We start from the raw sequence: 14,823 nt of genomic DNA on the forward strand, positions 1-14,823 counted from the left end.
AGGTGACACAACTAGGTCTGCAGAAAACCATACGGGTGGCTGAATCTGGAAACAATTGGAGCTTACGGATACTTTTAAAGGACAGCCCCATGTAGAGTCCCATGTAGAGCTGATGATCCCATAATTGGCGGCCTGGTGTCCCACATAGTTTATCGCTTTTATGAATTGAAATTTAAGGAACATCCTTGTATAAAGCCTTATGACTTCCCATTGTAAAAGGTGTTTTTTTTTTTTCCTTTTTATAATCTTTACCAGTTCCCCCAAAATTTCTTATATGAATAAAAGTTGTTTTGCAAAAATATAGGCTTCATTTTTAATCTATAACTTCTCTGTTTTTGAAATGTTTCTAATTGTAGGAAAAGAAATAATATTCTTTAGAATATGTTAAAGCAGGGGTGTCAAATTCAGTTTCATTGAGATGTCAGGTTCCAGGCTAATAAGAAAGAAGGACCCAAGCAAACTAGGTTTGTTGCTGCCTTTTCTTTGTTTCTGGGACTCACTGACAATCCAAGAAGGAACTATTGTTAGGGCTAACAGCCCATGTGCCAGCCGGCCTGGGGTTGCCATTTGGAGGGGAGGCGACTACCCACCTGCTGAAGTCCTGGGAGGGCTGAATATTTCTGTGCGGTAGGACCGACTGCCTCTTGGCTTCGGCCTGGTCTACTCAATGCAAAGAGGAAACATGCCAGAAGTTTGGGGAGTGGCATCAAGCTGGCCATGCCTACCCAGTTGGCCACACCCACTCAGTTGGCCATGCCCAACTGAGGTCATCCAAAGCCCTGATGTGGCCCTCATATCAGCCCTGGCGTGCCAGCCAGCCCAGGACTGCCATTTGGAGGGGAGGCGACCACCCAGCTGCTGAAGTCCTGGGAGGGCTGAATATTTCTGTGTAGCATGACCGACTGCCTGGGGAAGCCACGGAATCACCCAAACCCATCCTTCCACTCCACGGGTCTGTAGCGTGGCCGCTGCACAGCTGAGAGGCGGCCACGCACCAATGATGTCATCAGGCAGATCGGCATGATCAGGAAAAACTGCTGTTGCCCTCTCTGCCTTCAGACTGGACTTTCCTGGCTGCTGTCCTGCCAGGGCTGATGAGCAGCGCAGTGGGTGGCTCTCCTGTGAGTGGCATGTGATGGGATGCCATGTAAATAGGGGCATTGCACGGGCAGACCCGGAAGTGCAGCACTTCTGGGTCATAGGGGGAGGAAACAACATGCATGATTGGGTGGCGTTTAAAAGGGTATTAACAATAGTTCCTTCTTGGATTGTTAGTGAGTGCCAGAAATAAAGAAAAGGCAGCAACAAACCTAGTTTGCTTGTGTCCTTCTTTCTTATTAGCCTGGAAACTGACAGAATTGTTAGGACTCTTTCACAAAAGCCATGACTGAAGGCATGGTACCTGAATTGGAGGCAGCTGATTTTGAAGAGTCAGCAGATACCACTGAAGCTACTGTGCTGGAGGGTTCTCCTCAAGCAGAAGGCACCCCTGTGAATGTTTGGCCTAAGGAACAACCAGGCGAGCATAAGCCTTCAGAGACCCAAATGCAACCGCTGGAAACTGACCCAGGTGACTTGAGGGACTGGTGGTTAGGAAATACCAGGGCAGTGGATTTTAGAGCCCATCTACCACCAGGACCCCTGCTCACTCCGTCAGGAGAGCATTTCACCCAATGGAGGGAGCATAGAATTTCTGATGATGATAATTGGTGCTACAGGAGATGTATGGGGCAGCTGGTTTTAGAGAGCTGGGCAATTGCAGTGTTTGGCAGGGGCATGTTGGAGGCCCCCCTCCCTCCCATGGAGCCCAGGGTCTTGAGTGTCCACCCCGGTGTTCTCGGATGCCAAGGGCGGGTACGCAATATGAGACTCAGAGTGGCCTTACTGGAGGGTCCCAGAAGGCTATCCAACAGGATCCCAGACCCACTAGGCATGCCTATAAACAACACAGGGGCAATGGAGAGAGACCACAGACGTTTGAAGACTAGACACCGCCTGGCACAGAGGGGTTAATGGGTCAGGCACCTCTCTTGATGGGCAGGTGGGAGCCACTATGAGAGCAGCCCAGAGAAAGTGCCATTGTTCCTCAGCCAGGTGCTGAACCATTTTGACTGATATGGTAGACTATACACTTCCCAGTGGGATATGGTCATGGCAGTGACCACAGTCATGGAAGGGGAGGCTGCTGAGTGGGTTTCTGACCTGTATGGTGACCATGCACCTGAGTTGAGAGATGTGGGCATTTTCCTGTCTGCTGTATAGGCGCGGTTTGAGGACAATACCTGGATGCAGCAAGCGGAGGGGGAGTTGCTAAGAGTAAAGCAGAGAGGGAGGCCAGTAAAAGAATACATCAGAGAGTTCCGGTGGCTGGCAGGAAAAGTGAGGGGATTGCCTGAGAGACTAGTGATACACCACTTTCGGGCAGGGCTTGATAAGACATTGAGGCAGGCTTGTGCATGCCGGGGCATGGCACCTTGTTTGGCAGCCTGGTTCCAAGCAGCAACAGAACAGGATGTTGAGTTTCGAGATAATCAGCAAAAGAAAGAATGGGCTAACAGAGACCAATGACAAGCACCCCAGCCAACCAGTCTCACTCCCGCGATGTGGCCTTCCCAGTGTCCAATGCCTCCTACCGCTGTGGTCCCACCTGCTGGAGTGGGAATGAGGTGTTTCTGGTGTGGTTGACCGGGACACTGAGCCACCGACTGTACAGACGATGGTACCACCAAGAGAACACCAGGTCCCAGTAGCATTAGACAAGGATCTGCATGAAAAACCAGCAAGACGACACCAGAGAAGTCTCGTGGGATGCGTCAATGGGACCAGCAGTCAATCCCCATGGAGGTAGAGGAGATCACAAGCCCTCAGGACAACAAAGACACCAGTGACAGCGAGGCAGAGGCCAACCCTATGGTACATATGCCCATTAAGCTTTTCGTAGTACCTGTGGTGTTGAAGGCAACGAAGTGTCAGAGGTGCACCGCACTCATCGATTCCGGGTGCACCCGATTCCTCATGAGCCTCAAGGTAGCGAATCACCTGGGAGACCCCCTGCACAAGTTAGCCCAACCCATTCGGTTTGAGCAAATGGACAGGTACCTGCTTGGGGGTAAACCAGCAACACACATCACTAGTAAAGTGACTCTGGAACTAGGTCAACATAGAGAGGAGTTGAGGTTTATAGTAGTACCTCGCATAACCGAGGATGTGGTTTTAGGCCTGGCATGGTTGGACAAATAGGATCCAACTATCTGGTGGGGAGGCGGTTGTCGCCATCTCCAAATAGGCCTAGGACCAAATCCACCACCCCATGAGAGCCTAACACAGCCAACAGGTCCCATCCAATGTAAAGCCGGTTTGGAGCTAGCCATCCCGAGGGAATATTCTGACTTACAGGAGGTATTCAGTGAAAAGGAATGCAACATCTTATCACCCCACAGGCCCAGTGACTGTGGGGTGGAGATTGTCCCTGGGGTGTCGCTGCTTAAGATGTATTCGATGACACCCCCCCCCCAGGACTTGACTGAAATGAGGGCCTATATTGAGAAGAACCTCAAACAAGGCTTTATTCAGCCCGCAAAGTCTAACATTGCAGCCCCCATCTTATTCTGAGAGAAGAAAGATGGGGGTTTACATCTATATGTTGATTTCAGCGACATCAATGTGGTATGCATTGAACATTTGTACCCGCTACTGCTGTTAAAAGACATGATGGCGAGGCTGTCAGAAGGCCGTTACTTCACAAAACTAGACCTCCGTAAAGCGTATTGTAGAATACAAATTAAGGCTGGGGACAAATGGAAAACAGCTTTCATTTGTCTCCTAGGCAGCTACCAATTTCGAGTAATGCCGTTCGGGATTCAAGGGCCCCCGGCGGTGTTCATGCAGTTAATAAACAAGGTGCTGCATGAATATTTATATAAGGGGATTCTCATTTACCTTGACAATATCCTTATTTACACCCGCTCCATGGAAGAACACGTCCAGCTGGTGAGAAAGGTAAATTACTGGACGCACATTTGTATGTAAAGCTCTCCAAGTGTGAGTTCCATAAGAACTCATTGGACTATCTTGGCTTTAGAATATCTCCACAAGGGGTGGAAATGAACCCCAATAAAGTTAAGGTGGTTTTTGAAGGCGGTTTTGGATTGGCAAACCCCCAAAATCCGAAAACAACTGCAGAGTTTTTTGGGATTTGCTAATTTTTATCGCCCCTTCATCCCCTCCTTTGCAAGGATAGTGCTCCTGCTGACCAATTTATTATGAACAAAACACTTAAACAAAAAACCTCAGCCAGGGTTTCCACTTCAGTGGGACCCTGCTTGTCAACATGCTTTTGAGTGATTAAATCTCTATTCGCAAGAGAGCCTGTCTTAAAACATCCGGACCCCTCATGCCCTTTTGTGGTGCAGGTGGATGCCAGTGCAATGGCTGTGGGTGCTATGATCCTCCAGGCCAATGAAGAGGGGGCCCTCCAACCTTGTGTGTACACCTCAAAAAAGTTGAATGACACAGAGTGTCATTGGCCCATTTGAGAGAAGGAGGCATTTGCCATGCATTGGGCTTTGTTGACATGGAGGCACCTGTTGGAAGGGAGAAGTGTCCCCTTTGAGGTCTGGACAGATCATAAGAACTTGGAGGCTTTACAATCCCCACACAAGTTGTCACCAAAACAGGTTCGTTGGGTCCTCTACTTTAGGAGATTCAATTTTTGGTTAAAATACATTCCAGGGGGACAGAATTTCCTGGCGGATGCTTTGTCAAGGAAACTGCGATATGGCAGTGGCAAAGAGGAAGTAATTTAGGCTTTATTCCCAGTGTGGGCGGTCCGACCCACATTATCCACAAAGGCAGACCACCTAAACGAAGACATACCACAAGCCATTTGGGAGGCCCTCGCCACTGTTGTTTGGTTCCATGGGAATCAATCATGGCTGACTGAAAGGGAGGGGAGGTGTTTCAAACTCCTGTGACTCATCAGTATCTTTCTGTCTTCTGTGATGGGAAGCATGGGCTGTTAGCCTGGAACCTGACAGAATTGTTTGAGCTAACAGCCCATGCTTCCCACCACCTTTTATATGTTAATCCCCTTTTAACTGCCACCCAATCATGCTTGTTGTTTCCTCCCCCTATGACCCAGAAGTGCTGCACTTCTGGATCTGCCTGTGCAATGCCGCTATCTATGTTCCGTCACATGCCACTCGCAGGAGAGCCACCCACTGCGCTGCTCATCAGTCCTGGCAGGAGAGCAGCCAGAAAAGTCTGGTCTGAAGGCAAAGAGGGTGACAGCAGCTTTTCCCCGATCATGCCGATCTGCCTGATGACATCATTGGTGCACGGCCACCTCTCAGCTGTGCAGCAGCCACGCTACAGACCCTTGGAGTGGAAGGATGGGTCCGGGTGATTCCGTAGCTTCCCCAGGCAGTCAGTCATGCTGCACAGAAATATTCAGCCCTTCCGGGATTTCAGCGGGTGGGTGGTCGCCTCCCCTCCAAATGGCAGTCCCGGGCTGGCTGGCATGCCGGGGCTGATATGAGGGCCACATCAAGGCTTTGGATGACCTCAGAGGGCTGGTTGGGCATGGCCAACTGAGTGGGTGTGGCCAACTGAGTGGGTGTGGCCAACTGGGTGGGTGTGGCCAACTGGGTAGGCATGGCCAGCTTCATGCCACTCCCCAAACTTCTGGCATGTTTCCTCTTTGCATTGGGTAGACCGGGCCGAAGCCAAGAGGTCTTATATTTTCCAGGATAGCCCCACGGGCCAGATCTGACCACATTGCAGGCCTTATACAGCCCACAGGCCTTGTGTTTGACAACCCTGTGTTAAAGTGTTGGTCAGAGAATGTATGAAACTTTGGTGCAAGAATTTTTTTGAAGCGTTTTAGAAAGCTTAGGGCCACTTTTTTAAAAACGTTCTGCATAGTTCTTCCTCAGAAAACATACCTACAATAAATGACTGATACCTGCTGGATTTGTTCATATTTTATTTTGCAAAAAATGGGTAGAAAATAAATGTGTCATCTTGAAAAAAAGAAGCTTTGTATTTATTTGTACAGTTATAACAATTAAATATATATTCTATTGGAAATGTCCCTTATATTACTTTTGTTGGCAATTGCTCATTAAAAAAAACAGCTACTTATTATCTCATCAAAATAAAATAATTATATCCTAGAGGAATTACTATAGGCCAAAACATTAGAGGCTTCCCAGAAGGTTATTGAAATACAACAACAATGAAGGTTTCTGTTTGGCTATGAAATAAATCTTGAAGCATAGAGAGTTTGATACAAGGGGTAGTAATTTCTCTGTCAGATTCATTGCTTCAAGTATCCACCCTCTGTTCTCTTCTGCCAGAGTATTTGTTCAAATCCATGTGATATTCAAGAGAAAAAATTGTACTCACTGGGATCTTCAAACAGAAAATGATAGATTTTCTCATTAGATGTATTCTCAAATATAATCCTTAGATCTACCTTTAGATGAAGTATTGGATTATATATGCTTCCCTATGGGAAGGAAAAACATTTTCAAAATAACAAGATCACCAAGATGTTTCTCCTGATGTTTTTGGTGCATAAAGTAGGTACTCTGAGCTGCCCTGCGAGTGATGCTTTCCTTGTTCCACATGAGTGGTACCAGCCTGGAGACTTCACCATTGGTGGGATGGCGTCTCACATCGTTTATCACTTTTATGAAATGAAATTTGTTGAAAACCCTTCTTTAACACCTTATGAGGTACCAATGTAAGAATTTTTCTTCGCTATCTAATCTTAGCCAATCTCGAAAATCCCTTATATGAGTAAAAGCTGTTTTACTTGTTCCACATGAGTGGTACCAGCCTGGAGACTTCATCATTGTTAGGATGGCATCACATTTCACTTACCACTTTTATGAATTTAAATTTAGTGAAAATCCTTCTATAACCCTATGAAATACCAGTGTAAATATTTTTTTTCTTTATCTAATCTTACGCAGACTTTTAGAAATCTTTTATATGAATAAAAGCTGTTTGTGCATAAATGTAGCATTTTAATGTAATCTATGCCTTGTTTTTCTTTCAACTGTATATTGGTTATGATAGAAAAAATAACCTTCTTTACATTCTTTTAAAGTCTTTCATGTGAAATGTACAAAATTTCAGATCAAGAAGTCTATATTTGAACATTTACTGAAGTAAATATATATTTTTAGAAAGATTTGGCACTATCTCTCCTCACAAAACCTACATACAGTAAATGAGTGATACTTCCTGAATCTGTTGATATATCATTTTCTGAAAATCTCATAGAAAATAAATATAGTACTTTGAAAAAAGTCACTACTTGTATTTGTTGCAGTAGATATTGTTGGAAGTCATGGGAATGCTGTTTAAAATAAATCTGAACACTGTATTATGAAGCATTGTACCAAAGCTATAATCTTCCTACTACTGTCAGACAAAAAAAGTCTGTTATTCATGTAGAAATGATGCCACCGTACAAGATTATCAAATTATTATTATTTTTCAATTGGGGCATTTAACCTATTTGCAGTGTATTCACCAAATTTCATCAACACATCCTTGCCTTGGCCTTTGCTGTGAAGGAGATCAATGGGGGCTCCCAGATCTTACCTAACATCACTCTTGGGTTCCACATCTATGACAGTTACCTCAATGCGAGAATGACCTATCGCACCACTCTGGACCTGCTTTTCAAATCCCAGGAATTTGTCCCTAACTACAAATGTGATAGCCAGAAGAATCTCATGGCTATCATTGGGGGACTGGATTTTGTATCATCATCTCATATTGCTGAAATTACAAGTTTCTTCAAGATTCCACAAGTAAGTTGTGAATTCTATCTTCTGGTGCCATTATTGTTACTGAGTAATTAAGGAGTAAGGAGGATTAAAATTTAGTCTCTTTCTCTTTCGTGTTAAGATGTTCTTCCTGGCTTAATGTCTATTAGTTAGCATAATTTTGAAACTGATAAGCCAAATACAGGAAGTATGAATCCACAGACATTCCATACCAGAGGGAAGATTTGAACTCTTTGCTTCTATGAAAACAATTGATCAGTTATATGTGTTTGAAATAATTCCAAGAAATTCCTTTCCATATTAATACTTAGAAGAATTTCAGGGAAATAATTCCTTCATTGGATATATTTTATATGAAACTAGACAGGACAATCAGATCTGATCTAACTACTCAAGAGAATACTACTCCACTTTCTTGCAGCTCACATACGGCTCATTAGCCAAAGAAGAATTTCAGACCAGTAAGCTCTCTTCACTTTATTTCATGGTCCCCAAAGAAGACCATCAGTACATTGGGATTATCCAACTGCTTCACCATTTCAGGTGGACATGGATTGGGATTTTTGCTGTTGATAATGACAATGGAGAAAAATTCTTACAGAAAATGCAGCCCTTACTTTCAGAGAACGGAATCTGCTTAGCGTTTATAGAAAGGCTTTCACAACTGGCCCACATGGAAGAATTCCAAGAATTTTTTCAAAGAATCTCAATTATTTCCATTCATTTGATGAATAGCAAAGTCAATGCAGTTCTTGTCTATGGAGAAGCATTGACAATTATGTGGCTAAGATTTGTAATGTTTCCAGTAGATCCTAACAGCAATAAAACTACATTATTTGGAAAGGTGTGGATCATGACTGCACAGATTGATTTCATAGTGTCAGGATTTCTAATCAACTGGGACCTCCAGATGTTCCATGGGGCAATTTCCTTCACTGTTCATTCAACAGAAGTTGCAGGTTTCAAGGAGTTTCTCCAGACCATAAATCCACTTTCAGACTATAGAGATGGGTTTCTGCAAGAAGTTTGGGAGCAAGCATTTGATTGTTCATTTCCAAAACCAGGGTTACAAGAAATGCACAGCAGGCAATGCACTGGGGAGATGAAGCTAGAGGATCTTCCTGGACCTGCCTTTGAAATGGAAATGACTGGCCAAAGCTACAGTATCTACAATGCTGTTTATTCTGTGGCTCATGCTTTGCAGGATCTATACATGTTGGGGTTCAGTAGGAAGACAACTACGATGCGTAAAAAAACTGATCTTCCCAATCTGCAGTCTTGGCAGGTATTTCCTTTGCATTGGACACTTCTTTTATTTCAATGAGCAGCTTGACATAAAATGATTTTTTGAACCCAATGTGGAAAGTCTTAATATTTTCTGCACATTGAGTCAAGTATAAGAAACAACATAGAAATAAGAGCGAATTTCCTGACAATGAGAACAATGAATTAGTGGAACAGCTTGCCTGTAGATGTTGTGTTTGCTCCATCACTGCAGATTTTTATGAAAAGATTGGGCAGCCATATCTGTGAACTGGTATACAGTCACCTCCTTTAATAGGGTGTTAAGTAGAAGACTTCCAAGGTTCCTTGCAACCTTGTTATACTGTGCTGTATAAAATAGATACAGATTGCTTACAGATTAGTAGAGTTGGAAGGGATCTTGTAGGTCATCTAGTCAAATCCCTCGCCTAAGCAGGAAACCCTATGCCATTTCTGACAGATGGCAGTCCAGTCTCTTCTTGAAGCCTCCATTGATGAAGCTCCCACAACTTCCAAAGGCAATTTCTGTTCCATTGGTTGATTGTTCTGATTGTCAGAAAATTTCTCCTTATTTCCAGGTTAAATCTCTCCTTGTTCAGTTTCCACCCATTATTCCTTCTCTGATCTTCGGGTGCTTTGGAAAATAGTTTGACCCCCTCTTCTCTGTGGCAGCCCCTCAAATATTGGAACATTGGTATCATGTCTCCCCTGGTACTTTTCTTCACTAGACTAGCCATGCCCAGTTCCTCTAATCTTTCATGGTATGTTTTAGCTTCCAGTCCCCTAATCATCTTGGTTGCTCTTCTCTGCACTCTTTCTAGAGTCTCAACATCTTTTTTATAGTGTGGTGGCCAAAACTGGATGCAGTACTCTAGGTGTGGTCTTACTAAGGCTTTATAGAGCGGTATTAGTACCTCACTTGATCTTGACTGTATTCCTCTGTTAATGCAATTTAGGATTGCATTGGCTTTTTTGGATGCCGCCACACACTGTTGGCTCATATTTAATTGGTTATCCATTAAGAACCCTCCCACAGCTACTGCTATTAAGCCTAGTTTCCCCCAGTCTATATGTGTACTTTTGGTTTTCTTGCTTCAGTGTAAGACTTTACTTTTCTTTACATTGAATTCCCTTTTTTAGAGAGAATTGAGCCTATCTTCTAGAGTGTTAGCTATTCCTGCAAATTTGGCAAGCTCCCCTTCTATTCCCTCATCTAAGTCATTTATGAAGATATTTAAGTGTACAGGTCCTAAGATGGAATCTTGTGGTACTCCATTGCTTACTTCCCTCCATGTAGACGTAGACCAATTAAGTACTACTTGTTGAATATGGTTTGTCAGCCAGTTGCTAATCCATCTATTGGTGATGCTATCTATCCCACTTTTTTCAAGTTTACCAAGAAGTGCGGTCTACTTTGTTGAATGCCTTGCTGAAGTTTAAGTATATTATTTCACAGTATTTCACTGGTCTACTAATTTAGTCACTATATTGAAGAATGAAATAATATTGGTTTGGCATGATCTGTTTTCAACAAACCTGTGCTGATACAGAAAACTGATTTCGCTTGTTATTCTGTTTTCCTATTACTCTGTCATTCTGTTATTCTGATCATCCAGAAGCTACTATATAAATTATGGTTTAAGTGTCAGTAGGAATTATTAAGTAAATCACCATAGCTTGCACAATAAGACATAATTAAAATGATAATTTAGATTATTTTTCATTGTCTCTTCCAAAAACAATCAATTCTCCAAGAACTTTCGCTGTGGCTCAGGAAATTTTCATGGGTGACAAGCAAAATTTTCTGTCTCTATCAGAGTTTTACAGGAATAAAATAAAAGTGGTCCTTTTTACATGTGGCATCCATACTATGAAACAAATCTATGTTCGCAATAATCTCTTTCTCTCATCTGTGTGTCAAAGAATGCTTGAGTCACAGGTTTTAAAATCTGGTGAAAGAAAATTAGTCAAACCTGAGACTCTCAAATAGCTTTGTACCAACAAGGAAATATTGTATATGCTCTATCTTGAATTAATTGTTTAAGTAGTGGACCTAAAACATAATTGAAGAAAGTTAACATAATTCCAAAAGATTACTTTCATTCTGCTTCAGTTCATGCTTATCTTTACTTAAAATAATATCAAATAAATAATAGAGTGGACATGTACATTTCCATGAAATATTGATCATCAAATTTCTAAATGTATATATTCAATAACAGTTATTGGAATATAAAGAATTATTGAATGAAACTTTATTATGCTGTTCTCTTTTCTATTATGTTTCTATCAAATCACCCAAGCTTGCACAATAAGAGATAGTTAAACTGATAACCTAGATTATTTTTCATCTTCTTCTCCAAAAAGAATCAATTCTTTAAGAACTTTCTCTGTGGCTCATAAGATTTTTCTGTCTGACAAACTAAACTTTCTGTCTTTATCAAAGATTTAGAGGAATAAAATAAAAGTGGTCCTTTTTACATGTGGTGTCCGTAGTATGAAACAAATTTATGTTTGCCATAATCTCCACCCCTAATCTGTCTATCAAAGAATATTAGAATCTCAGAATCAAAAAATTTGCTAAAGGAAATTAACTATTGAACAACTTTGTATCAATGAGGACACATTAGATATGATATATCTCAAATTAATTGTTTAAGTAGGGAACACAAATCATAATTGAAGGAAGTTAAATAATTCCAAAAACCGATTTTCACTCACCTTCAATTCATTCTTATCTTTCTTTAAAATAATATCAAATTAATAATAAAGTGGACTTATATATTTCCATGAAATATCAATTGTAAATTTCTAAGTGTACTTATGTAATTATTGTTATAGGAATAGAAAGAAGGATGAAAAAAATGAGTATCATGTTCTCTTCTACACTGCTATACTTTCAATTGTCTATCTCTTCTATTCTCTTTCAAGTAGCTCCATTCATTTCTTCAAGGCATTTCTTTCAACAATTCAGCTGGGGAGAGAGTATTCCTGAATGAGAAAGGGGAAGCAACAGGTGGATTCGACATCACCAACTTGATCACTTTTCCAAACAGATCCTTTCAGAGAGTCAAAGTTGGAAAGATGGATCTTAAGGCACCAAAGGGGAAGGAATTACTCATTGGTGAAGATGTGATTGTCTGGCATACAGTTTTTAACCAGGTATCGAATTATTTAATCAACAATTCCTTAATCCATTATGATCCCATAATGAATGTGCTCTCTTTAGAAGTCTAATTTATATGTTTTTAAATAAACAATGGCATATTCTTTCAAATATTGTTGATGATCAATCATTCCTCAAATTGACAAAATGATAATGTAAAAGCCATGTTTGCATATTTGGTTTCCATTTCTATTTGAAATCATACGAGTGGACATGTTTCCATGAGATTGTCACCATGTGTTATTATTTACTCACTTTACCCTTCAAATAGGCCCATTTGTACATTATTCTGATTAGTAATTTTTTAAGTTGTTGATGAAGTTGATAAATTCAGTATTCGTTGTAGAAATCAAAATAATTTTCCTACATAAAGGAAAACATCACAAACTGTTTTAAATTTCTCCCTTTTCAAAACCTTTTTATGATTATCACCAGGTTCTTCCACTTTCCAGATGTAATGATCCTTGTTTCTGTGGATCCTGGAAGAAAGGGATTGAGGGAAATCAATTCTGCTGCTATGACTGTGTTCCATGCCCAGAAGGGAAGATTTCAAACCAAAATGGTGGGTAGACATTCTTCTTTGAACTTAAGGAACCTTTATTAAATCAATTTAGAATGCATAATGTTAAGTGAGTTTCAATGGTGTAGAATTACTACAATGACAAATTCATTGATTTTTCTTCCAGATATGGATGACTGTTTCGAATGTTCAGAAGATCATTATCCAAATGAAGAAAAGAATGGATGTATCCTGAAACTGGTGATATTTCTAACCTTTGAAGAAACATTAGGAATTAGTTTGGCCTCAGCAGCTCTTTGTTTCTTCTTCTTGACATCTTGGGTACTTGGAACTTTTATACAGCACAGGGATACTCCCATTGTCAAAGCCAACAACCGGTCCCTCACCTACACCCTCCTTGTCTCTCTTCAGCTCTGTTTTCTTTTCTCTTTGCTCTTCCTCAGCCAACCTGGCAATGTGACTTGCTTTGTCCGACAGTCAATGTTTGGTGTCACTTTCACAGTGGCCATTTCTAGTGTTCTGGCTAAAACCATCACTGTGGTTGTGGCTTTCATGGCCACTAAACCAGGATCTCAAATGAGGAGATGGGTGGGGAAAAGATTGGCCTTTTCTATTGTACTTTCATGCTCTCATTTACAAGTATGTATTTTTATTCTTTGGTTGTCAACATCTCCCCCATTCCCTGACTTCGACATGCACTCAGTGCTCCAAGTAATGATTTTACAGTGCAATGAGGGGTCAGCTTTCTTCTTCTATTGTGTCTTAGGCTACATGGGTATCTTGGCCTTTGTAAGCTTTATTGTGGCTTTTCTTGCCCGTAAATTACCTGACAGCTTTAATGAAGCCAAGTTCATCACCTTCAGCATGTTGGCCTTTTGCAGTGTGTGGATCTCCTTCTTTCCAGCCTATCTGAGCACAAAAGGAAAAGCCATGGTAGCTGTGGAGGTCTTCTCCATCTTGTCCTCCAGTGCTGCATTACTGGGATGCATATTCCTCCCAAAATGCTACATCATTGTTTTCCGGCCTGACCTCAACCACAGAGAGCAACTCACAAAGAGAAATTAGTACCTCATGTGATCTTCCTTGCTGAAAGAAATTGCTGACAAAAAAAGAAGAGAAAGATTGCTTATTGTCTACTGGATATATATATATATCGAATAACCAAAGACCTACATACAAACACCCACGAAAACCTGAGAAAACATTTGTTATATATTTGTTTATGTAAGTTTTCACGGGTATATATGTGTGTATAGTTAATATTTCGGGTTTCTTCCCATGTTATTGTGGATATATCCCTAAAAGGGTAGAAGCGACGTTTCGACAGAATCTCATCTGCCATCATCAGGCTTATGTGAGGAGTCTTTTGCAGTAATTGCCATTGCTATTTCAAATCTGGTGCTGGTAGTCTGGGATGGCTCCACCTTTTCATTCTGATTGGTTGGGAGTCCCAGTATGTGTTTATTGGCTTGGCTTCTGGTGCATGGTCAGTTTTTCTCCACTAGGTGGCAGGGCTTCATCTTTGTGGCTGGTTTGAATATGATTTGGTTGGGATTTGTTTTTTGATTAATGTTTGATCTATGTTTTATATTTGGTGTTAAGATTCGTCTATCTATGAGAGCAGGTTTCCAAATAGTAGGCAGACGTGAAGTGTCATCCCGTTTATTCATGCAATATGGTCTTTTTTCTATTTCAATTGCTTCTCTGATTATTCTGCCATTGAGATGTTCTATTTTTGCAACTGTTTTTGTGTTATTAAAATTAATATTGTGTCCTGTTGTATTTATGTGTTGAACTAATGATGATGTGTGTTCTTGCTTTTGTATTGAGTTTTTGTGTTCCTCGATGCGCACACTCATTCTTCTGTTGGTCTGTCCAATGTATGTTGATGGGCAGGAAGCACACGGGATTTCGTATATGCCTTGATCTTCTAATTCTATTTTGTCTTTAGGGTTTCTCAGAATGGACAATATCTTTCTATCTGTGCAAAATATGGTTTTGATGTTGTGTTTATGTAGTACTTTGCTAATTTTATCTGTTGTTCCCCTTATATAGGGCAAGATGACTTTCCC

At 41.3% G+C, this 14,823-nt stretch overlaps 1 protein-coding gene across 1 annotated transcript; it reads left to right on the forward strand.

The window, feature by feature from the left end:
- Positions 1 to 9,045: 9,045 nt before the first annotated feature.
- Positions 9,046 to 13,816, forward strand: LOC132709829 (vomeronasal type-2 receptor 26-like). The gene is made up of 3 exons (XM_087893290.1): positions 9,046 to 9,087; positions 12,667 to 12,793; positions 12,918 to 13,816. Exons 1-3 carry the CDS (start codon positions 9,046 to 9,048, stop codon positions 13,814 to 13,816), a joined length of 1,068 nt encoding a protein of 355 aa, XP_087749416.1.
- The last annotated feature ends 1,007 nt before the right edge of the window (positions 13,817 to 14,823 follow it).

The sequence above is a fragment of the Pantherophis guttatus genome, chromosome 4 (assembly GCF_059756535.1).
Source record: "Pantherophis guttatus breed Tessera chromosome 4, ASM5975653v1, whole genome shotgun sequence".
Taxonomy (NCBI): domain Eukaryota; kingdom Metazoa; phylum Chordata; class Lepidosauria; order Squamata; family Colubridae; genus Pantherophis; species Pantherophis guttatus.

Excerpts from the sequence above, each read along its gene's own strand:
- LOC132709829 (XM_087893290.1), top strand. The coding sequence starts at position 9,046 with ATGCGTAAAAAAACTGATCTTCCCAATCTGCAGTCTTGGCAG. Across the intron at positions 9,088-12,666 it reads CCAATCTGCAGTCTTGGCAG|GTTCTTCCACTTTCCAGATG; the intron begins GTATTTCCTTTG and ends GATTATCACCAG. Across the intron at positions 12,794-12,917 it reads GAAGATTTCAAACCAAAATG|ATATGGATGACTGTTTCGAA; the intron begins GTGGGTAGACAT and ends TTTTTCTTCCAG.